General features: G+C 44.3%; 1 protein-coding gene across 1 annotated transcript in view; it reads left to right on the forward strand.

Moving 5' to 3' along the window:
• Positions 1-24,732, forward strand: part of XPC (xeroderma pigmentosum, complementation group C) — a 31,898-nt gene that overhangs the window by 3,829 nt on the left and 3,337 nt on the right. Inside the window, exons 2-13 of the mRNA XM_008589206.1 lie at positions 85-280; positions 2,432-2,535; positions 4,012-4,135; positions 5,125-5,209; positions 6,634-6,791; positions 7,400-7,520; positions 14,741-14,830; positions 15,656-16,546; positions 18,036-18,196; positions 21,401-21,482; positions 24,302-24,436; positions 24,517-24,686. Of these exons, the coding sequence (XP_008587428.1) occupies positions 85-280; positions 2,432-2,535; positions 4,012-4,135; positions 5,125-5,209; positions 6,634-6,791; positions 7,400-7,520; positions 14,741-14,830; positions 15,656-16,546; positions 18,036-18,196; positions 21,401-21,482; positions 24,302-24,436; positions 24,517-24,686 (2,317 nt within the window). The remainder of the gene's footprint in view (positions 1-84; positions 281-2,431; positions 2,536-4,011; positions 4,136-5,124; positions 5,210-6,633; positions 6,792-7,399; positions 7,521-14,740; positions 14,831-15,655; positions 16,547-18,035; positions 18,197-21,400; positions 21,483-24,301; positions 24,437-24,516; positions 24,687-24,732) is intronic.

The raw sequence follows: 24,732 nt of genomic DNA on the forward strand, positions 1-24,732 counted from the left end.
AGCCTTTTCATGACCCTGCCCATAAGCCATACTGCCTTCACCTTTCCTGTCATCTCTCACCTCTTGTTCCATGTGGTTATCTAGATGTCTTAGAAGAAGAGAAACCCCCAAAGAAGAGCCGTCTCTCAAAAGTCTCACAAAGAAAGAGGAAGAGAGGCCGCAGTGATCCTGGAAGACCAGCAGATGGTCCAGCAAAAATGAAAGTGGCCAAGGTGACTGTTAAGTCTGAAAACCTCATGTGCATAAAGGATGAAGCCCTCAGTGACAGGAAAGATTTCAGGTAAGATAGCTGAAGAGTTTTGGACTGTCAGAGAAGTGGGAATAATAAAACCTGCTCTTTTTGCCTGTCACGGGGATCTGTGGAAAAGACTGGATCTGTAAACTCTCCTAGATAAAGCTCAAATCAGTAAGAGCTGGAAACTTGTCATGTGAAGACAGTGACAGGTTATACAAAGTGATTTATTCATGGTTACAGCTAGATGGTGGGAAAACCAGGAGGCGACCCAGGTCTTCTGACTTCTGGTCCAGTGCCCTTTCTACTCCACAGAGGGATTAGATACACACAAACCATTACCCGCCCTTGCAGCTTTGTCCTGTGCTGCTCTCCTCAGTGCACTCTACTTCTGCCCAGTTGGACTTGTTGTTATTCACTCAACACATTCTTGCATTTTGTTATACCTGAGATGTGCTCATATTCTTCCTTCTACCTAGAAAGTTTTCTTCCACCTTGAAGGTGCAGATCAGAAGCCATCTACTCTACAGAGTCTTCACAGATTCTTCCCCTTTTCCTCCTCTGATTTCCTGCAGTGTTTCTGAAGACTGTAACATGTCCTCCTGGTATTGCAGTTATTTGTGACCAGCCACACACCCAGGCTTACTACCCTGTAAGCTCCTAGAGGGTGGGAACCATGCACAGTTCATGTTTGTATACCCTATGGCAGGGCTTTTTATTTGGCAAAAGCCGAACAAGTATTTTTGCAGTGAATTCCGTGTTAATTTGTGGTGAGCAATGAGTGTGAGCCTCGTGAACACTCATTATCTGCCTCCTAACAAAGTCAGATGGGGTGGAAGAGGAAGCACAGAGGGGGCAGTCCCCTTACTTGTAGTGACAGCTTTGCCAGCCACCTCTAGTGCTGGTTCGGGAGAGTGCGTAGTCTGGGAGAGGACGGCAGTGAGTATTGGAAAGGAGCACGGGAAGGCATGCAGACTGCCCATCATAGTTCATCTCTTCTCCTTTTCCCTTAGACTTTTCCGGAGAATGCCTCTGGGCTTCCTGCCTTCCAGTTGCCTCCCTTTAGTTGAATTCTTTCACCAGAAATGTCTACACAAAGATAGACCAGGATGCTGCCAAGGAAAGCTTGGCGTTTCCCCTTCCCCTCTCACCTGAGAGTTGACTCTGGTCAAGCTCGTAACACATAGACATATCTGCTGTTTATTCTTAGGAGAAATTTTTGTGTTGGGAGAAAACTGTAGGCTAAAAAGAGAGTGCATATTATTAGAGCTGAAGACTGAAGATTGGTTATTTTAAATGTTTGTGCTAAACATTTAATATTCTCACTTGATACCAAGTGCCAAAGTTTACATAAGCTAAAAGTAACCCAATACTTTAGACACGTTTTATATGTGAATTTGCAGAAATATATTACGCATTAGCAACAGTTTAGCCTCGATCCATTGTTTAGCTAGCTACTTATCTATGTAATTATCTCCTTAACTAGCTAGCTGTCCATGTTTTTGTTATTTATGATATACCTGTGTATAGTCATATCTCCACTCATCTTTTTTTTACTGGTAAGGGGCTCTCAACCCTTGGCATGGTGTGGTCTGCACCACGCTCAGCCAGTGAGCACATTGGCCATCCCTATGTAGGATCCGAACCCGCGGCCTCGGTGCTACCAGTGCTGCATTCTCCCGTCCACTCATCTTGAAGTTAGAATTATACCATCCTCTGTCTCCTTGTATCGTATTTCTTAGAGATGGGAAAAAAACTTGAGTTTGCTCATTGGAGGATCAGCAAATGTGAATTCCCTTCTCTTTCTGGCCTCCCACTGTACGTATGTACACATAGATATCACAACTTGTACTTTTGGAACTCACATTATTATTGTGGTTTCTTCTCACTTTTCCCTTACCATTTCCAGGCAGAAGTATGCTTTCCTTTACACAGCTCTATGTTGTACATTAATAGTGTTCTTTCTATTTTGACAGCACCTCTAGTATTAATTAGACTGATGATCAGAGCATGTCTTGATGAGATTTTGTGACCCATCCTGATAGAGGAAATGAAGCTCAGAGCTCACTAATCATCTTTAAATAATTGCAAAAGGTTCAGAATAAATAGAAAGAGGGGCCTTTTAAGTTCTGTTAAGCTTGGATGTAACACTAGGATTTCTGAGCCTTCCTCATCTTCCTTCCTGTGATCTTTACATAGGGACTTGCCAAATGACCTTAAGAAGGCACACCGTCCAAACAGGGAGGCTGCTGTGGACAAGGGCAGCGATGAAGAAAGTGAAGATGATTGGGAAGAGGTCGAAGGTGAAACTTTTTTGTCATCAGAATTGTTTGATTTTGTTTTCTGTTTGATTCCTTTAGGACTCACATCATTATTGCAAAACTGTTGTCTTTTGAAACTAATAAGACCAAAGATGAGGTTGTATTAGGGACTTGCTTTTGATGTAAGGAAAAATTCATGCAGGTTACCAAAGAAGGTTGTACATTGTCTTCTTCTGGTGACTGTCAATGAGCAGTGACCCTCTGTTCATAGGAGAGGTGGCATCATCTACTGGAAAGGGCACAGGCTTTGACAGTAGTTAGACCTGGGTTCAGAGCCCAGCTTTACCACTTACATAGCTGTGTGAGCAAGTAACTTAACCTTGTGCGGGTATCCTCACCTCTCTGACTGCTTTCACTGGTAATGTTCTGTAAACACTGAATGCTAACTGTGAACCATGCACAGTTCAGGCTTTAGGATTGTTGTTGGCAAAAAAAGTTTGCAAATGTAGTGGGCTTAGGGCATCATATACTCACTGTATTAGTCTGTTTTGTGTTACTATATCAGAAATACCTGAGACTGGGTAGTTTATAAAGAACAGAGGTTTATTTGGCTTACGATTCTGGGACAGCTGCATCTGGCACAGGCCTCAGGCTGCTTCTCTTCATGGCAAGAAGTGGCAGGTAGCTGGTGGGTATAAGCAGATCACATGGCAAGAGGAAGCAAGAAAGAGAGAGGGGGGAGGTGCCAGGGTCTTTTAAACAGCCAGCTCTCATGGGAACTAATAGAGTGAGAACTCTTTCGCTACTCCTACCCCAGGGAGAGCATTAATCCATTCATGAGGGATCCGCTCCCATGACTCAAACAGCTCCCAACACTGCCACATTAGGGATCAGATTTCCACATGAGTTTTGGGGGGACAACACATCCAAACTCTGTCAAGTTCATAGTTAGATCCAGTTCAGCAAGTTTGGTTCATTTCACTTTGCATTTACAAGCGATGTAGAGTAAAGAGATGGAAAAGATGTTTTCTTTGTCACTTACAAGTTTACAATTGAGAGTGAAAAACACCTAAGTCATGACTCTATACAAAGCAAATTGTGATAAGTGTTATTGTAGAATATTGAGAATAGGAGATTGTTCTTTTTTGGCAAATTTTTTTTGGAAAAAGAATCTCCTAGAGCACATGCATGAGCATCAGCTCTTTGATGGTAGGAGTCTCTGTCTAATCAACTCATATCTCTATACTTTAGTTTACTCATCTAAAGACTATTTCTCTGGGTTGTTGTGTGGGTTAAATTAGACAAAAGAATGCAAAACGCTTAGCTCAGCGCCTGGCGTGTTGTAGGGACTCAGAGCATCATGGGCGTGGTGGTTTCCGCAGGGGGTTTACCTCACATCTGATCCTCACTTCCTTCTTCCCAGCATAACCTCGATTTTGCTCAGTATGGTAGCTATAATAATAATAGTTATTATTATTACGATTACGATTATTGCTCCTTAAACATTATTGTTGGTAGAACTTAGTGAGCCTGTGCTGGGTGAGACCAGAGAAAATGCAGCCTTCTCTCAATCTGTTCTGCCTGTGAAGCCAGTGGAGATAGAAATCGAAACACCGGAGCAGGCAAAAACAAGAGAAAGAAGGTAAGATTAGGCCCTGGCTTCTAAGTTCCTGTCACGTAAGTGGGCAACAGCTGCTACTTCATGGAAACTTTTGAGAAACACATAGTGGACCATGGCTGAGTATCAGAGTGGTCAGGAACCTCGGATGAGAGGGCCTTTGATGTACCTTTAGAGACTTGATAGAGGCGCCTTTGTGTCTTGGTTAGGGCAGTAGATGGGGAGAGGGAACTTCTCTGTACCAAGGACTGAGCAGGTCATTCATTATCTTACCAATCCTTAGAGAGTATTACAGATGAGTTAGAGGCTCAGAGAGGATATGTCACATTTGAGGAGTCACTTGGCCAGTCAGTGAGGAGCCAAGATCTAAATCCTTGACATGTGACTCAGCACTGATGCTTTTCCCACCACATCATACTGCAGGACTTGAGGTGATGCCCACCATTGTGGGGAGCCCCATTCATCCCAGACACCCAGTACCTCTGCAGGCTCCAATGACTTAGGAGTGTGGAGCACAGTGCCTGGTAGTTACTTGGTTAATGACTATCACCGTGTGATGGGCACATTATTAGGTACAGAGGAGGGAAATAATAGAAGTCATTCAGGAAGTGTCACGTTTTCTTGAAAATTGACTTTAAAAAGATTTTACATTAGAACGGCATCATATAATGACTGCATTAATTTAACAGAAAGGTAGTGGTTGCTAAAGAGCGAGTCAGTAGCTGGGAGGTCAGTCAGAGAAGATATCCTGGAGGCAGTGAGCGTGATTTGGTGCTGGATGAGAGAACAATAATCTGGATATATAGAATGTCCTGAGCCAAGGTTTGCAGTTGAGAAGGAGCAGAAAAGTATGTGGAAAATAGCTGGCTTTCACATCTGCTTGAGCAGTGCAGCCCTGTGTAGGAAAACAGAGAGAGTGACTCACATGTCCTTAGGAATAGAAGGAATTGACAGGGGGTGAGGTCTGTTTCAGTTTCCTGCTTCATTCTTGGATTTTTCACTGTGTGTTGCAGCGAGAGGATGAAAATGGAGTTTGAGACACATCTTCGGAGGTTGATGAAGCGTTTCAATAAAGAAGTCCATGAGGACACTCATAAGGTAAGGGCGAGGAGTGCTGGGAAATGAAGGGATTCCTCTTCAGTGGAGAGAACTTGGGTTCTCAGTCAGACCTAGACTTAACTTCTGGCTCTGCTGCTCACTGTGTCACCTTGGCAAGTTTCTTACTCTCTCTGAGCCTTTGTTTCCTCATTTGTGAGGTGGGGTCATCATAGTGTTCACCTCAGGGGGGTTGTGAGGATCAAGTAAATGCTATATGTAAGGTCACTTGCAGCAGAGTGCCTGGCATGCAGCAAGGGCCAAGCAACCAGTCCTCGCCATCCATCTCTTCTGTCAGCCATGATCTCACGTGATCTCACAGATGGAACAAGAAAGACTGCAAAACAGAGAAATTCAAGACTGTGCTTAGAACAATGAAAGAGACCGGTGTGGGGCTGAACTGCTGCGGAAGGCTTTATTTGGGAGAAAGGGCTGGCACTGGGTCTAGGAGAAAGGGGCGAGGGCTGGGAAGACTGCCGTAGCTGAACTGTGGAGGGATGGTAGGCCGGCCAGCTTGTCTGCATGTGTGGAGGGTATATGTGTTAGAGAGTGGTGGGGAGTGAGGGAAGGGAGGCCTTTGATTTTCCTCTGATGGGCGGCGGGCCTCCAGAGAGGGTAGTGATGGGTGGAGAGCATGGATGGATGGAAGAGACACTGTCTGCAGGTGCCACAGAAATCTAGAGGTGCAAGGACAGGACGAGGTTAGATGATGGGATGTCCACTTCCCAGAGGCCTGGGGGACTAAAGGAGAGAGCTGTGTTCCTTTCACCTCTGGGTGGGTGTTGGAGAAAAAGAAAGGGAAGATCAAGATGACTTCAAGGTTTGAAGCTTAAGTGAGGGGAGAGAGGCAGCACCATTGACTGAAATAAGAAGGCTCTTGCAGGGGAGAAGGAAGACCAATTTTGGAGTGAAAATGCCATGAAGCTATGGGAGAGAAGGGAAGGCAGCACGTCGTCGTTTCTGTCAGCTGATGGGGGTTGTGGTCAGACAAGTGCTCTGTAGCAGAGAAGTTGGGCTCACACACGTGGAGTGGTGGAAAGAGAGCTCCGTGAGCCCCTGGCCCCTGCCCAGGCTTGTGCTTCAGCCCACTCGCTTTTCCCTCTCCTCTTGTTGGAGCAGATCTCAGACATTGTAGCATTTCATCCAGAAACCTTCATATGTATCTTTAAAAGATAAGACCTTTTAAAAAAAGAAGTGTATTTTGCAGCTTTGAGTTTTGATGATTTCTTTGAGGGAATGAGTACATGGAGAGAAGAGGGGGTGAAAGACAAAGCTTTGGGAATTGGCTCATGCTAGCGTTTTTACTTTCTTGTGTATAGAAATAGCAACATAGTCTATCAGCAAAATGTCTTTTAATTTGACAGCAATCATTGCTGTTAGTTTTCAGCCTTCCTTCCATGCCTGCCCCTACCTCTCCCTTCTTGCAGGTGCACCTTTTGTGCCTGCTAGCAAATGGCTTCTATCAAAATAGCATCTGTAGCCAGCCAGATCTGTGTGCTATTGGCCTCTCCATCATCCCAACTCGCTTCACCAAAGTGCCTCCTCGAGATGTGGACACCTACTACCTCTCAAACCTGGTGAAATGGTAAGGCACTCCGCCCGCCTTGCAGAGTTGGAGTGTAGGGCTATTGGCCTCTCCATCATCCCAACTCGCTTCACCAAAGTGCCTCCTCGAGATGTGGACACTTACTACCTCTCAAACCTGGTGAAATGGTAAGGCACTCCGCCCGCCTTGCAGAGTTGGAGTGTAGAATTTGTTTCCCTCAGGAGCTAGATTCAGGTCAGTTCTGCAGACCACCCTGAGGTGGTAATTATGTACCAGGCGGTGGGCATGGCATTGAAGATAGAGAAATGTCAGGTATGATCTCTGCCCTAGAAAGCTCCCAGTCTGGCAGGGAAACAAATACCCACCAGGGTAGTGTGAGGAGTGCTCTGGAAGAAGTGTGCTGGGGACTTCAGGCACACTGAGCAGGGTGCTTATCTCAGCTGGAGGGCCTGAGAAGGCTCCCCAAGGAGGTGAAGTATGAGCTGGGTCTTCAGTGATGAGAGGAGTTAGCCAGATAGGCGGGGAAGAAGAGAACAGAGGCATGTGCTCACAGTTCACTCCGCCTTTTGATTTTCTTGGCTGTAAAAGAATGGAAATTCCCCTTTGCCCTGGCCTGTGACACAAGGGGATGCCTGGTTTCTCCCCAGGTTCATCGGAACATTTACAGTTAATGCAGACCTTTCAGTCAATGAGCAAGACAGCCTCCAGACCACATTGGAAAGGAGATTTGCCATTTATTCTGCACGAGATGAGGGAGAACTCGTCCATGTAAGTGATTCCTCTGGTAGCACTACATTATTTTATTAGTACTGCTAACTAATAACGATGGCAGTCATGTGCCAAACACTATTCCAGGTGTTTCACATTCATTATCTCCAGTCCTCTTGACAACCTCTATAGGTACTGAAGCTTAGAGTAGCTAAATAATGTCCCTAAGGTCACTCATTTGGCGAGCATTGGAGTCAAGAATGGGATCAGAGTCTGAGTCAAAGTCCTGCACTCTTCTCTTTCTATTACTTGCTGTCCTGGTGTACTGAAGCACATAGGTTTTGGTCATATGCACTAGAGATGTTTTCATTAATTATTCAAGTATTGTGTTCAGAAGCCCCAAGGAGATGTTTTTTCAGATTGGATGCTGAAATCCTTGAGAGCTCGTTTCTATACCTCACATTTGGGTGATGACACTGGCAGGCAGCTGCAGTGAGTAGGGTTCTGTCCATAGAAAGGAATCGTGGTGGCGAAATGTTTTTATGGACGGACAGGCTTTATCAAACACCTGCAGGTACCCAATGGTAAGCTCTATCTGAATAAAGCAAAAATAGAGATGGGAAATGTGATTTTATCCCTAGAGTATTCCTATTATTCCGTACACTTATATTTGGGAACCCCAGAGTCCCTGTTTGTTTGGAGAGAGTGACCAGACTTTTGCTATGTAGAGGCCAAATGGCTGCCATCTTCATTTCTCTTCTTCTGATTTGGCTTTAAAAAGTCTAGGATATCTGGCATGGCCAATAGTTAAATTATAATATCACCACCCAGAGAAAATATTAATATTTTAGTATTATCCTCCCAGACTCTTTTCCTACGTATTTGTGTATATATGTATTTGTTTTTTGATTTTTTTTTTAAAAGCAGAAATGGGATCATACAGTTTTTTAAAAAGGGTATAATTCAGTGACCATTTAGTACATTTGCAGTATTGTGCTACTGCCACCTCTGTTCCTAAAACATTTGTATCACCCTCAAGGGAGACCCTGTGTATACCCATTAAACATCTCTTTACTAACCCCCTCTCCCCCCACACGTGGCACCTGCCAGTCTGCTTCTGGTTGCTGTGGATTTACTTTTTCCACATATTTCATAGAAAACAAATCATACAACATGTTGCCTCTTGTGTCTGTGTCTTTTGCTTAGCATGATGTTTTTAAGTTTCATCTGCATTGCAGCAAATATCAATGTTTCATCCTTTCTTATGGCTGAATAACATTCCGTTGACTGCATTTTTTTGATCCATTCGTCCATTGATAGACACTGAGGTTGTTTCCACCTTTTGGCTATTGTGCAGAGTGCTGCTAATTCCATGTGTGTACATATATGTTTATTTGAGTACCTGTTTTCAGTTCTTTTGGGTATGTACCTAGGAGTGAAATTGTTGGTTTATATGGTATATTCTGTGTTTCACTTGTTGCAGAATTGCCAAACCGTTTTCTACAGCTCCTACACCATCTTACATCACCACAAGTAGTGTATAAAGGTACCAGTTCCTTCAAATTCTCACCAACACTTGTTATTTTGCAGTTTTTTGGTTAAAGCCATTCTAATGGGTGGCAAGTGGTATGTCATTTTGGTTTTGATTTGTATTTCCCCAGTGACTAAAGATGATGAGTGTCTTTTCGTGTGCTCGTTGGCCATTTGTATATCTTTGAAGAAATGTCTATTCAAGTCCTTTGCCCATTTTCAAATTAGATTTTTGTTGTTGAATTATAAGAGCTCCTTATATATTCTGGATGTTAGTCACCTATCAGATATATGCCTTGCAAACATTTTTCCCATTCTGTAGGTTGTCTGTTAACTTTCTTGATAAAGTCCTTTGATGCACAAAAGTTTTTAATTTTAGCAAAGTCCAAGTTACCTATTTTTCTTTTGTTTTTTGTGCTTTTGGTGTCATATCTAAGAATCCATTGCTAAATCCAAGGTAATGAAGACAGACTCACATGTTTTCTTCTAAAAGTTTTATGGTTTTTGCTCTTATGTTTAGGTCTTTCTTTCATTCATTGTGAGTTAATGTTTGTTATGATGCGAGGCAGGTGTTCAGTTTCATTCTTTTCCATGTGGATATCCAGTTGTTCCAGCACTATTTGTTGATCAGACTATTCTTTCAACTATTTGTATTCATTGTATTTGTTGTATTTCACTATTTGTTGAAGAGGCTATTTTTTTAATGGAGATTGAATAGTCTTGGCCCCCTTGTCAAAAATCAACTGGTCATAAACGTATGGGTTAATTTCTGGCTTCTTAGTTCTTTTCCATTGGTCTACATGTCTATCCTTATTCTAGTACCGTACTGTTTTGATTACTGTGGCTTTGTAGTACATTTTGAAATCAGGAAGTGTGAGTGTAACTTTGACCTTCATTTGCAGTATTGCTTTGGCTATTTGGGGCCCCTTGTAATTCCTTATGAATTTGATGGTTTGCTTTTCCATTTCTACAAAAAAAGTTGTTGGAATTTTGATAGGGATTGCATTGAATCTATAGATCACTTTGGGTAGTATTGCCATCTGGACAACATTAAGTCTTCTAATCAGTAAACACAGATGTCTTTTATTTGTGTCTTACTCTTTCAGCTGTGTTTTGTAGTTTTTATTGTACACATTTTTCACCTCAAGTTTTTTCTTAGGTATTTTAGTCTTTTTGATACTATTATAAAGGTATTGCTTTTTTTTTTTGATTTTAAGTTTTTTCTTAGGTATTTTAGTCTTTTTGATACTATTATAAAGGTATTGCTTTTTTTTTTGATTTTATTATTTTTACATTCTATGATATTGTTGTAGAGGAATTGGGAGGGAGAGGGGATTTTTTTACATTCTATGATATTGTTGTAGAGGAATTGGGAGGGAGAGGGGAAAGGGGAAGGAAATGGGATGGAAGAAGGAGAAAGGAGGAGGGGTGGGATTGAAGCCTGTGGCACCCCCCACATTCTCACAGGGGAGACTGGTGGGCTTCCAGTGGTGGCTTGGTTGTTGCCAAGCTGGGTGCAGATGCCAAGGGACTGTGGCAATAGCCTTTGCCCCCCACCAGCCCAGCTCAGAAAGCTGGGGCCCTTCTTGCTGAGGCTTGTTGGTTGTCACTGATCTGAATCTGATTGAGCATGGCAAGTGGCATGGTCGAGACCATCAGCCCCCTGCTGCCCCAGCTCAGGAGAGCCTGCGGCACCTCAAGCAGCAGCTCGGTGGTTGTCGCTGGGCTGGTTGCTTGTGCTGGGGGGGTGTGGTCAAGGCCCTCAGCCCCAAGCTGCCCTGGCTCAGGAGAGCCTGGGGCACCTCCTGTGGCTTCACTGTGGTTGTCACTGGGCTGGTTGCACTTGTCAGGGGTGTGTGGCCGAGGCCCCCATCCTCAGGACTGTGGGTGTTGGGGGGCATGGCTGAGTCCCTGGCTCTCCCCACTTCCTGGCTTGGTAGCCCAGGGGACTTCCAGTCCTTCTAGGTGTTATAAGTGTTCTTTGGTGAAATGAGACCTTTACTAGTTATAAAACTTCTTCTCCGGTTGTGGGTACTTTATTTTTTCTTTCAGTTCTGTGTTGGATTATTTGCTGTTCCCACCACTTAAACTCTGCACTGGAACTAATTTGTTGTCCTTTGCTTACTTCTAAAATGGGGGAATTTCCTGTGGGGACCAGTACTTGAGCTCTGTGGTTGGGCTAAATTGCTGCTTTACTGCTGATTCCCTGGGGAAGGCTTTTTGTGCAGCTCAGGTTTTAACATTTGACTTTATAGGCACTTCTGGAGCTGGTGAAATTTGATGCACCTGGGTTGTATAGAAACACTGGTCTGGGCCTGAGTCTTCATCAAACTGCAGCCCTTGCAATTCTATATTCCTGACCAGTCTCCTCTGGGTGGTTCTGCATTGATTGGGGGGCAGATCAGCTGTCCTTGCTGTGTCCCAGTATTCCCCCAGTGGGCCCGTCTCCCCCACCACCCATGCTGCAAACACTTCCCATGGGACGGGCTGTGCTCCGGTCCCTTGCGATGACTCACTATCCTCTGAGTGGCTCCTTTTTTTCAGTTGTTGTGGCTCCTTGGTCCTTTGTGGGTCCACAGGAACCCTGTTGGTGGTACTGCTGGCCTGGGGGCCACCAAGGCCCTCTTCTCCCCTGCTGCCTCTAAGCAACTTCATCCGAAAGGCACAGCTGTGGCTTTTTGCCAGCTCCTGCTCCATGCACAAAAGTTTTTAATTTTAGCAAAGTCCAATTTTTCTTTCTCTCATCGTGGCTTCTCCCACCTTCATGAACTCCGTAGGTCTCTCCTCCTCTTCCCCTGAGCTCTAGTGGCCCCATCTTGGCTGTTGTTGCTTTTCAGTAGTTGTAAATTGGTTGATTTGTGGGATAGAGTGATGCTGGGGACCATCTATTCTGCCATCTTGACCGGAAACCCTTGTGGCAATTTCCGGTATCGATTTCTTAATTTCCTGTTTACATTGTTCATTGCAGGGATATAGAAACAACTGATATTTTGTGTTGGTTTTATACCCTGCAACATTGTCGAATTCGTTTATTAGATCTAGTAGCTTTCTCGTGTATTCTTTGGGATTTTCTGAATATAGGATCATGTCATCAATGAATAGAGATAACTTTGGTTCTTCCTTTCCAGTTTGTATACCTTTCATTTCTTTTTCTTGCGTAATTGCTCTGGCTAAGGACTTCAGGTACAGTGTTGATTAGCAGTGGTGAAAGCGGTCATCTTGTCTTGTTCCTGATCTTAGGTGGAAAGGCTTTCAATCTTTTACCATTAAGTATCATGGTAGCTGTGGGTTTTCATAAATGCTCTTTAATGTGTTGAGTAAGTTCCCTTTATTCCTAGTTTTGAGTGTTTTTGTCACAAAAGCCTGTTGGATTTTGTCAATACTTTTTCTGTGTTGATTGACATGATCCTGTGGTTTTTCTTTCCTTCCTTTTATGAACGTGGGGCAATACATTGTTTGATTTTCTTATGTCGAACCACCCTTGCATTCCTGGGATAAGTCCTACTTGGTCATATTGGGCAACCCTTTTAATGTGCTTTGAATTTGGTTTGCTAATATTTTGTATTCATGAGATATTGGTCTGTGGTTTTCTATTTTTGTGATGTCTTTATCTGGCTTTGATATCAGGGTAATGCTGGCTTCATAGAATGAGTTAGAAAGTGTTTCCTCTTTTTCTGTTGTTTACAAGAGTTTAAGATAGACTGGTGTTCATTCTTCTTTAAATGTTTGGCAGGGAGGTTTTTGATTTCTGATTCAATCTATTGTTACAGATTTGTTCAGATTTCTCTCTTTCTTCTTGAGCCAGATTTGGTAATTTGTATGTTTCTAGGAATTTGTTTATTTCATCTAGGCTATCTAATTTGTTGGTGTAGGGATCATACAGATAAGTAACCTGATTTTTCCCTTCCCTTAGCAATATACATTGATAGATTTCTTGTTTTTTGTTTTGTTTTGTTTTCTTTTTGGCAGCTGGCTGGTAAGGGAAAGATTACTTGTTAAAGGTGGTGACCATGTATGCTGGGGTAGCACTAGACTGTTTCCAGAGTACTATCACATACATTATCTTATTTAATTATATTTAAAGTCCTGTGAGGAAGATCAAGCAGGGTTATTATAGATAAAGTTTGAGAAGTCACTCAGCTAGTGGTGAATATGCAGTCATCCAGACTTCTAGACCTGTGCTCCTGTGCCATGCTATGTGCCAAAAAACTAAGAAATTAGATTGGTACAACACTATCAACTAAACTACAAACATTATTTGGATTTTCCAAGTTTTTACACTAATATCCTTTTTCTATGCCAGGATTCAATCCAGGATACTATATTGAAGTTAGTTGTCACGTCTCCTTAGTTTCCTCCAATCTGTGACGGTTTCTTGGTCTTTCCTTGTCTTTCATGACCTTGACACTTTTTGAAGTTTTTAACTCCAGAAGAAACAAGGCAAAAATAATTATTTTTCTCATCATAACATGGTTTCTCACAGAAAACCTGACTTCCTGGGGTCGGCCCGTGGCTCACTCGGGAGAGTGCGGTGCTGATAACACCAAGGCCACGAGTTCGGATCCCATATAGGGATGGCCAGTTAGCCCACTGGGTGAGCGTGGTGCTGACAACACCAAGCCAAGGGTTAGGATGCCCCTACCGGTCATCTTTAAAAAAAAAAAAAAAACCTGACTTCCTATTTCTGATTTTACCTCTGACTTTCTCACAAGGGTATTACAGCTATTAATGAGAAAGGTTGGAACCTGGAGATCTGTGTAAGAAGACCTTACTCAAGGACATTATCCCTGTTGCTTTTGGAGGTTAATTTCCCCCAGGAGGCTCCCATCCTCATAAGTTACTAAAATTTTTAGAGCTACAGCCTTCAGTTGAAAGATTCAGTGTGGAGGAAATGGAGAATGGGGAACAGACTTAGGTGATCTGGTAATATTTTTTACATTTTCTTCCCAAAGTGGTACTCTTTTATTATTTTATTTTAATCACAAATATAATACATGTTGAATACAGAACAGTCAGAAGATAGCTAAACAGATAAAAAAGAAAAATCCTATTAATACCCATAACTCAGTATATAGGTCCTTTTTCAAATATACATGTATGTCTATATTTATATGTAATTTTTCTTACAAAAGTGTAATCACATTTTTTTTAAGAAAAACTTCTCTCCTCCTTTAATATATCGAACATTTTTCCATTTTCTTTTTTTGCCTTTTTGACCAGTAAGGGGATCGCAACCCTTGGCTTGGTGTCGCCCGCACCGCGCTCAGCCAGTGAGCGCACCAGCCATCCCTATATAGGATCCGAACCCGCGGCGGAAGCACCGCTGCGCTCCCAGCGCTGCACTCTCCCGAGTGAGCCACGGGGCAGGCCCATTTTTCCATTTTCTTTTTTTGCCTTTTTGACCAGTAAGGGGACCGCAACCCTTGGCTTGGTGTCGCCCGCACCGCGCTCAGCCAGTGAGCGCACCAGCCATCCCTATATAGGATCCGAACCCGCAGCAGAAGCACCGCTGCGCTCCCAGCGCTGCACTCTCCCGAGTGAGCCACGGGGTAGGCCCATTTTTCCATTTTCTATAAAGATAATCTTTGCAGCATCATTTCTAATAATGTTGAGGGTTTGAGTCTCCTGTTATTAGACAGTTTGGTTGTTTCCAACTTTTGCTTATAAACACGCACCACAGCAACAACACTGAACTAATTAAATCCTTAATTATTTTCTTAGGATAAATATTTTATTCCTTTTCATCATAGATATTTTTACTGATTCTCCGGGCTTTGCAGCTCTTGACCCGACTGGTCTTGTCTCTACAGCCAATTCCACTGAGGTCATCAGCAGCAAAGGTGAGCTTCTTAGGGCTTCCAGAGAAAAGCAGCAGTTGATCAGGAAGGAGTGAGACGTTATCAAACTTAAAAAAAAAAGTTGGTCACCCTTACGTTTTCAAGAGCTGGCATTCATGGAGCATGGGTTCTTGTGAGCCTGCCTTGCACAGAGTGGGTAACTAGCAACCTGAGCTTTGGGTGCACACAGAGAGAGCTCTTGGCTCCGTGGTGCTTTAGTTCCTGTTCTGCAAAATGGGTAGAATGGTCCCTTTGCTCATTAGCAATGTGGGGTGTTAATGCGTGAAGGACTGAATTTTGAGATGCTCCAGGAAGGAGGCTAAATGCTGTATTCATTGGGGTGTTTGCATTGTCTGAAGCCTGATGGTCTAGAAGTTTAATAATCTCTGTATTATTAAAACTGCAAATGTATTAAGTCATTATATTACTGTAAATGTAAATGTAAATGTAAGCATTTGGTTTGCAAAATGCATATGTGCAAGGTCGATATTACTAAGGAAACTGAGACTCGGAGGTTAAATAATTTACCTGAGTCACATAACAAATAGATAGAAACGGAATTCAAACTCAGGTTTGTCTGTTTTCAAATCTCATGCTCTTTGCTCTGCTCTATAATTAGGGTGAAAAGAATTATATTGCAGCATTATATTAGGTGCTACTGATTTTAGTTAATACTTTCATACAACCCTACAGGAAAACTAGTAAATCACTGATGAGCTGGGGATGTCTTGTCATACTGGTTTTCTAGCCAGTGACTTAATCCTATTAGATTACAGGATCCCTATTAGATCACTAGCAAAAAAAAATTTTTTTCTTACTCTGTTTAAGGGAAAGAAACCTTCCAAGGAGAAATTCACAGGGGGTTCTGGATGCTCTTCAGAAACTTCTACCCAAGTTCCAGAAAAACACACCAAACCAAAGACTAGCAAAGGACCCAAACAAGAAGAAACCTTTTCTAAGGGCACTGACAATCCAAGTGTTAAAGGAAAGAAGAGCAAGGCAGCTTCAGGCAGAAAGAAACGGAGGGATCCCTCCTCCAGTGAGGAAGAAGAGGGCAGGTGGGGAGAGCAGGAGGAGGAAACTCGGAAACTGCCGCGTGGCCGGGAGCGGCGGGTGGCCTCCAGGGTGTCTTATAAAGAGGAGAGTGGCAGTGATGAGGCCGGCAGTGGCTCTAACTTTGAGCTCTCCAGTGGGGAAGCCTATGATTCCTCTGATGAGAGTTCTGAACCTGGTCTTTCAAGGCAGAAGATGGCCCCAGCTCCTCAAAGGACCAAGGCTGGGTCCAAGAGTGACTCTAAGACCCAACGTGGAAATCACCGTAAACACCCATGCATTTCAGCAGCATCCTCAAGCTCTTCAAGCAGTAAGAGAGGCAAGAACATTTCCAGTGACATTGAGGAGGCAGGAAGAGGGAAAGCGGCGGCAGGTGTTGACCAGTGGCTGGAGGTGTTCTGTGAGCCCGAGGAGAAGTGGGTGTGTGTGGACTGTGTGCACGGCGTGGTGGGCCAGCCTCTGACCTGTTACAGGTATGCCACCAAGCCCATGACCTATGTAGTGGGCATTGACAGTGATGGCTGGGTCCGAGATGTCACACAGAGGTACGACCCAGCCTGGATGACAGCAACCCGAAAGGTCCGGGTTGATGCTGAGTGGTGGGCCGAAACCTTGAGACCATACCAGAGCCCATTTATGGAAAGGGAGAAGAAAGAAGACTTGGAGGTAAGGCCTTGGCTGCCAGGGGCTCGAAGACCCAGTCAGGTTATTAACATTATTGCCATTTTTGAGCACCTTATATATGTCCTGCACTGTGTTAGATGTTGTTAGTGTGTTACCTCATTTAATTACCACAGCACTATAAAGTGGGGGTATTATTGCCTTAATTTTATTTGTAAAAAGTTGCAGAGCCGAGAGATTAACTGACTTGGTGTTTGGACCCAGGTCTATGGGGCTTTGAGGCCTGTGTACTTTTAGTTATTGTCCAGTTATAAATTTGGAGCATTAAAGTAAGCAAGTCATATAACTGGAACTATGTGAAGGAAGAAGTAACTCATCGATGTACTTTTACCCCCCTTCCTGTTGTGTGCACATGTACACAAACACACCTCACACATGTAGAACGCTTGTCTCCTGGGAAGAAAGGGACGTGGAATGAGGAAATACCTTCAGTCTATTGAGAAGGCACATCAGGAAGCAGGAACTTCTAAAACATAACACAGCTGTGTCATTTGGTCCTAGAACCAACACTGACACCAGGAAGAGTACTGAGCTGCTAGTGTCTGGTGGGTGTGATGTCGGGAGTAGGTCAGTATTTCTACACAGGAGCATGCCCAGGTTTGGCAAAGATTTATTTCCAGTTACTCAGGATAGGCAAAGTGTGGGGTCATTTATCATTTGCCATAGCAGTGCAGTTCATCCCATATTGAGAGTTTACTCTGGGGTGTTCTTGATTCATTTTATTGAGTAATGATAGGTTAAGTGGGAATTACGCAGGTATTTCCTGCGTAATTATTCCTGCGTTTAAGGTATTGTAACTAACCTAATTAAAGAATCAGTGGAAGCTGAATGCAGAAAATCCTCTCCTACTCTCGGCTGCTCCACAGTACCAGTCCTTCCTCATCTACTGGAGTTTCTGAAGAGATACTAAGGGAAAGCTTGGGAGAGCTTGGTGAGTAGGATATGAATTACAGCAGTGGAATTGTCTGCTGAGAAGTCAGAATCCTTAGAGAAGTGCACAGAGAACACCTGCTTATTATATTGGACTAAGAGAAAAGCTGCAGAGTGTGAACAGCTCATTTCAGTTTCCTGTGAGAGCAGAGTCAGGTAAGCCCACACTGTAGAATAGTGATGTCACTTGGAGATAAGGCCTTCTTACTGAAGAAAGCTGTATGTTTTTCTTCCTTGAAAATCTTTAATAGAACAAGCACTGATCTGCTAGGGCTGATTAAGGTGTCTGAGGGTTGGAATTTGGTTAGGTGATTTTCTGAAGTTGCCACAAGCCACAGAATTACATGATTTTTCATACCTTTTGATTGACCTAAAACCTACTTAATAGTCAGAGCTACAGGTGCAGTGTTACAAAGTCATTAGTGTTCATGAAGCCTGGGCTCCATCATCTGTTGTCAGAGCAAGTTAGTCTAAGGATTGTCTACCTCATACCTCACTTCCTCTCCAAATAACATGCTCAACATTCTCTGTCTGGCCTTTGCAGTTTCACGCAAAGCACCTGGACCAGCCTTTGCCCACTGCTATTGGCTTATATAAGAACCATCCTCTGTATGCTCTGAAGCGGCATCTCCTGAAATATGAGGCCATCTATCCTGAGACAGCTGCGATCCTTGGGTATTGTCGAGGAGAAGCTGTCTACTCCAGGTGCGTGAGGCAGCCTGGTTGGCTTCAGGGGCTTCCTGAGAGTCTGAAATTAACAACCTTCTTCTTGGGCAAGGAGCTGGTAGTGTAAGCCCATCTCCTTGGTAACAGCATTCTCAGAAGATGGGCTACAGTGTATGCACAGGCTGCTGTGTGTGTGAGGTGCAGAGACATGAAAGCCTGAAAAGTAAACAACAAGGATTAAGAGAGAAGCAGGAGGGAAAAGTTATGGGAGAAAATAAAAAGTAAGAAAAATAAAATTTAAGATAGGGCAATAAAAAACACACCATTCAAAATATAAGTTAAAAACACACAAAAGAAAGGAATAAAGGATGTGATCATAAAAGTTAGGGTGAGTGACTGTTTAACAGGCACAGAGTTCAGTTTGGGAAGATGAGAAAGCTCTGGAAACGGGTGGTCAGTTAAAAACACACAAAAGAAAGGAATAAAGGATGTGATCATAAAAGTTAGGGTGAGTGACTATTTAACAGGCACAGAGTTCAGTTTGGGAAGATGAGAAAGCTCTGGAAACGGGTGGTGGGGACGGCCGCACAGCAGCATAGATGTACTTCCTGCCACTGAAACTGCACTTAAGAATGTTTAAAGTGGTATATTTTATGTTATATTTTATATCATAGAAAAAGAAATTACTGAAGAAAAAAGGAGAATATGAGTAAAAAAAAGAATGTAAAAATATATGCATAATTAAAGCTGTGGGGACGGCCGCACAGCAGCATAGATGTACTCCCTGCCACTGAAACTGCACTTAAGAATGTTTAAAGTGGTATATTTTATGTTATATTTTATATCATAGAAAAAGAAATTACTGAAGAAAAAAGGAGAATATGAGTAAAAAAAAGAATGTAAAAATATATGCATAATTAAAGCTGAAGAAATGTTAATAGTGTTATTTTAAGATGAGGAAACAATAAAAAGAGAAGCAGAAGTTTTGAGAAATGGCAATGGAAAGTAAATAAAAGTGATTTTAAAAAACACTGGAATGTGAAACCAAAAAATAGGGGATGTTCCTAATACATGGGAAAACAGAAGAAGGTATGGAAAAGAAAGAAAAAAGGAAACAAGGAAACCCACCTTAGAGTAAGTGGTGTGAGTCCTCTTAACCCATCAGGGAGTCAGATCTTCCATTCAGGACTTTACCCAGTGTTGGAGCTTTCTGTCACATGTCAGGGGGGACCAGGACCTGGTCAGGGGTGGGGGCTTTAGCTATTCTGGGACTTTAGTATGCAACAGTCAAGGAGTCAGATCTTCCATTCAGGACTTTACCCAGTGTTGGAGCTTTCTGTCACATGTCAGGGGAACCAGGACCTAGTCAGGGGTGGGGGCTTTAGCTATTCTGGGACTTTAGTATGCAACAGTCAGAGGGGGCCAGGGGCTGGGCCTCCCTGACAGGCTTCCTTGAGTGGGCACATGTAGTAGTCAGGAGAAAGGAAGTTCTGGGGAAGAGCGTGCTGGTGTCGTCCAGAGGAGGAGCCACGTCCGTGATAGAAGAAAGCATCAGAAGTGCACATTTACTTATTTACTTTCTATTTTTAAATGTACATAACAATTTGCCACTGTGACCATGTTTAAGTGTGCAGTGCAGTGGCACTAAGCACATTCACATTGTGCAACCATCACCGCCATCCGTCTCAGAACTTTTTCATCATCCCAAACTGAAACTATGTCCCCATGAAACACCAGCTCCCCATTCCTTTCCCCCAGCCCCTGGCAGCCAGCATTCTACTTTGTCTCTTATGAATTTGACTATTCTAGGTACCCCATATAAGCGGAGTCATACAGTATATATAGTCCTTTTGTGACTGGCTTATTTCACTTAGCATAACATCCTCAAGTTTTATCCATGTTGTAGCAAGAGCCAGAACTTTCTTCCTTTTTAAGGCTGAATTACAAATGGTATGCATAGACCACGTTATGTTTATTCATCTGTAGATGGATACTTGTGTTGCTTCCACTTTTTGGCTGTTACGAATACTGCTGCTATGAACGTAGGCACATGTATCTCTTTGACATGGTGCGTTAAGTTCTTTTGGGTGCATACCCTGAAGTGGGATTGCTAGATCAGACGGTAATTCCATGTTTAACTGTTTGTGGAACTACCACGCTGTTTCCATCACAGCTGCACCGTTGTACTTTCCCATTTCATAGTACATTGGCAGAAGAGCGCCGCTTCAGCACTTGGAAAGTGTCTGGTCCTCCCAGCAACCATGTGAGGTAGAAGGGCCAGAGCTCATCATCCCTAAATGATAGATGAGGATACTGAGGCCCAGGAAGGGAAAGGGACTTGTCCAGATTACCAGCTAGCAAGTGACACAGGCAAGATTTGATCCATGCCCGTTGTGCTGTGCTGAAATTGTGCTGCACTGAAGTTCAGTCTTGGACTGCTTGGCCGAGCAGTGCCTGCCATCTGCACTAGAAGGAAACTTGGTGTCCTTGTTCACTGGAGCCCCTTCCTCACAGAGTTAGGAAGTGTGCAAACTGAAGAAGAGGTGAACGTGCACTGTTCAAGAAGCTGTGGCAAGGAAAGGGGCTGAGCCTCGGTGGAAAGTAGGGTTGCAAGACTGTGATATAGCTCTTAACTCAGGGAGGAAACTGAGGATCTGTACCCATAGTCACAGGCTGCCATGAGTCATTTGACGCTTTGATATGCGTGCGTCTTAGTTCTGTGATAGTTTATTAGCTTATTATATTTAGTTTCCATGTAGTCTTCTTTTGGGTTCCCTTTTCTGGACACTTCTCCCTCCCCACATGGTGTTTAGCAGCAGATCAGACCCTCAGCAAGCGCTTACTCCATGGTGAGTAAACACATCTGCACGCTGTGGCTTTTACCTCATCCCCTATAGGCTGCCATGGGGAGCTCACACTGGGCTCTGGACAGCAGAGGAGAGGAAATCCTAGGAAAGGGAGGAGCAGCGGAGGCAAGGCTTGAAGCCTAAGACAGAATAACTCCATGTGGGATAGGATTTCTAAGTGGACACATCCCCCTGAAAGACAGGCAGTCTGAGTTAGAGGCTGTTTGCCTTAGAAGCTCCTCTGGGTCCCTGGGGCATGAGGCAGAGCCCAAGGAGAGAATGGGCCAGGCTGCACTCTCCCTTTTTCTCAGGGTAATATGAGGCACCATGGTCCTGCGTCCCATGTACAGGGCGTGGACTGACTTTGTCCTTTGTTTCCCTGTGTTGGCTCCTGTAGGGATTGTGTGCATACCCTGCACTCCAGGGATACGTGGCTGAAAAAAGCAAGAGTGGTGAGGCTTGGAGAAGTGCCCTACAAGGTAACCAGAGCCGGACAGAGGTGCCCTGTGGGGATGGGGGGGCGCAGGCTGAAGCTAGGTGGGAGAGCTGTGGGCAGAGGAGTGGAGACAGGAGCTGCGAAATGCATGCCCAGGATAAGAATCCAGAAATGTCTCGCTTCTCTGGCTTGAGCAGGATTTGAGGAGGAGACAAGCCTTTAAATTATATTGTTAATGAGGAATTTGTAAGAAATGGATCTCCAAACACCTGAGAAATTTAGGCCAACAAGTAGGACTCAGACTTCTGTTGTGTTGTTCTAAGAGACCAAAGCCCTGCTTTGTAAAAGACACTTTCTCCAATGAAATTGCCTCTGTTTAACAGTTCACTGAGCATTTTGCGTGTGTACGATCTCTGTTGAGTCTCAATAACTGTAGGAATTGGTGTTGATACCCATTCTACAGGTGAGAAAACTGGAGCTCAGGAAGGGAGATGACTTGCCCAAGGCCTTTCAGTTAGTAAAGTGGAAGTGCCTGGGCAGGAGTCCCAGGCCCTGTCTCAGCTCAGTGTTCTTTCTCTCACATTGTGCTGTGGCACTGTTAGTTAGGTCAGTCGCCCATGAGAAACATGACCCGATAGAGCACCACAAAGCTTTTTCACAGGACACAAAGTACAGCTAAGCCAGCAGGGACAGTGGCTGGCCACAGAGACTCGTTTATTTCTCTTCGTCAGATTCCAGCAGGACCCTCTGGGGAGCTGGGTGGGGTGGGGTATTGGAAGCAGGTCTCTGCCAGCAGCAGGCTTGAGCACATGGTGCTGCTTGAGTCTGAAGGACTGCGAGTGCTGCTTGAGTCTGAAGGACTGCGAGGTTCCACCGACCTCCTCACCTTTCTTCTATGCTCCCTGGCAGATAACCAGTCTCTCTATTCTAGAGCAGTACTGTCCAGTGGAAACATAATGTGAGCCACACATTGAAAATTTTTAGCAGCCACATTAAAAAACAAAAACCGGTGGAATTTCAACATACTTAAATGTATTCAAATATATCCAAAATAATATTTCAACATGTAAAAATTATTTTAAAATGTTAATGAGAACTATTTTAAATTTGTTTATTCTTAAGTCTTTTTGTGTGTGTTTGACTTTCAGGAACTCAGTTCAGGCCAGCCCCATTTCAAGTGTTCAGTAGCCACGTGTGACTGACATATTAGCAGTTCTAGAATAATCCTGTATCTCTCAAATCCATCCCTTGTTCTGATCCAGCTCCTGGCTTGACATCATTTGCTTGGAGAAAAGCCACAGCCTCCTTCCCAGCCTGAGTCCATTACCTGCACTGCAGTCATGGGGATCCTCCTGAAACACAGAGCCGTGTGGGACCCCGCTCTTGCTCTGTCCCAACACCCACTGCTTTCAGTATAGAGTCCTGGGTCTTCCGCATTACACAGGAGTGATGCTCTGGCCCCTGCTTCCTCTCAATACCAAGACTACTTCCAGAGTCCCCAGATTCAGGTGTCCTCACACTTCTGGGCCCCCTGCCCTTCTCCCCAGCCCTGTTCACCTGATCAACCCCTCTGTGCACCCTGTAAGTCTCAGCTCAGACATGACCTGTTCTGAGCAGCCTTTCTTACCCTCCTCTATCATCAGGGCTGGTGATGGGCCCACCTCTGAGCTCCCGTCCCAATCCGTACTATTCACACTAAGTTATAGCTGTCTCTACCCACAGGAGCCTGCTTTCCTTAAGAGCAAAGACTCCCTTCTTTGTCCATCCTCATGACTGGTGTCATGGCATGGTCTGTAACAGATGCTCCATGGATATTTACTGAACAGTGCTGAATGAATGGCTTCCTCAGAAAGGGTCTGTCACTGCATTGGTGACAGAGGATGTGCCTGGAGACTGTGGCAGAACTGAACATGAGAACAGGGGTCAGCAGACTGCAGCTCACAGGTCAAACCCAGCCTGGGGCCTGTTTTGGTAGCGCTCTTGGTCTCAGAATGGTTTTCACATTTTTAGAAGGTTGTAAAAGAGAAGAATAAAGAATATGTGCCAGAGACTGAATGTGACCCTTTATAGCAAAAGCTTACCCCTGAGCTAGAAGAAGCTCCCGTGCCCAGGACTACGAGCTGATCCTTAACTCTATGCCTGTGCTACTCCTCATAAGAGTTATACAAGCTTCTCCTTCTTGCCAGTCCTCCACTCCTTCCACCCCCTGACTTCCCAGGGAAAATCTTGGCCTTGGCCACTAGACATCTGTTGGGGAGCATACTCGGGGGTCCTGAACTGTCAGTGCTTTCCAGAGTGCATGAGGTGCATCCTTAGGTCATATAGCAGTTGAGACACAGGCTCTATAGATAAATAGACAGTTATCTCTGTTTAAATCCTGGCTCTTGTCACTTCCCAGCCATGGGATCTTTTTATTTTCCTGGATCAGCCATGGGATCTTAAGTAAGTGACTTCATCTTTGAGTCTCAGTTTCTCTATGATTTAAGTAAAGAACATAGGACAGTGGTTAAAAGCCTGGGCTCTGGCCTTTACGATTTGTTTGACGTAAGGTAAGTCATTAACCCCTCCTCAGAGCTGCTCATCTGTAAAACAGAGGTGACATTAGGACCTGCCTCGTGGGTCTGTTGAAAAGATGAAGTTAATAATACATGAAGCACTGAGCCCAGTGCCGGGCAGAGTGAGCACTGTAGACAGGAGCTCGTATAGCAGTCATAAGGGGACAGGAAGCACACAGCTCCTCGTTGTGTCGTGAGGGTAGAAGGAGGCAACAGGTGTATGGCACTGAGCGCAGCACCTGCTGTGAAGTAAGCGCTCAGCATCTGGAAGCCTTTGTGGAACCCGTGGCTGTTTTCTCTGGTGTAGATGGTGAAAGGCTTTTCCAACCGCGCCCGGAAAGCCCGACTTGCTGAGCCCCAGCTGCAGGACTATCATGACCTGGGCCTGTTTGGCCACTGGCAGACAGAGCAGTATCAGCCTCCCGTGGCCGTGGATGGGAAGGTAAAGGCAGCATCAGAGGGGTCAGGGCCAGGCTGCTTTGTTCTGCAGCTGCCAAATGCTGGCATGCCCACCCTCCATAGGTGCCCCGGAATGAATTTGGGAATGTGTACCTCTTCCGGCCCTGCATGATGCCTGTTGGCTGTGTCCAGCTGAACCTGCCCAATCTACACCGTGTGGCCCGCAAGCTAGACATCGACTGTGTCCCGGCCATCACCGGCTTTGATTTCCATGGAGGCTACTCCCATCCTGTGTCCGTGAGGGGCCTGTGATGGAGGCTGAAACAAGGGCCAGGGATG

The sequence above is a fragment of the Galeopterus variegatus genome, unplaced genomic scaffold (assembly GCF_000696425.1).
Source record: "Galeopterus variegatus unplaced genomic scaffold, G_variegatus-3.0.2 Scaffold5295, whole genome shotgun sequence".
NCBI lineage: Eukaryota > Metazoa > Chordata > Mammalia > Dermoptera > Cynocephalidae > Galeopterus > Galeopterus variegatus.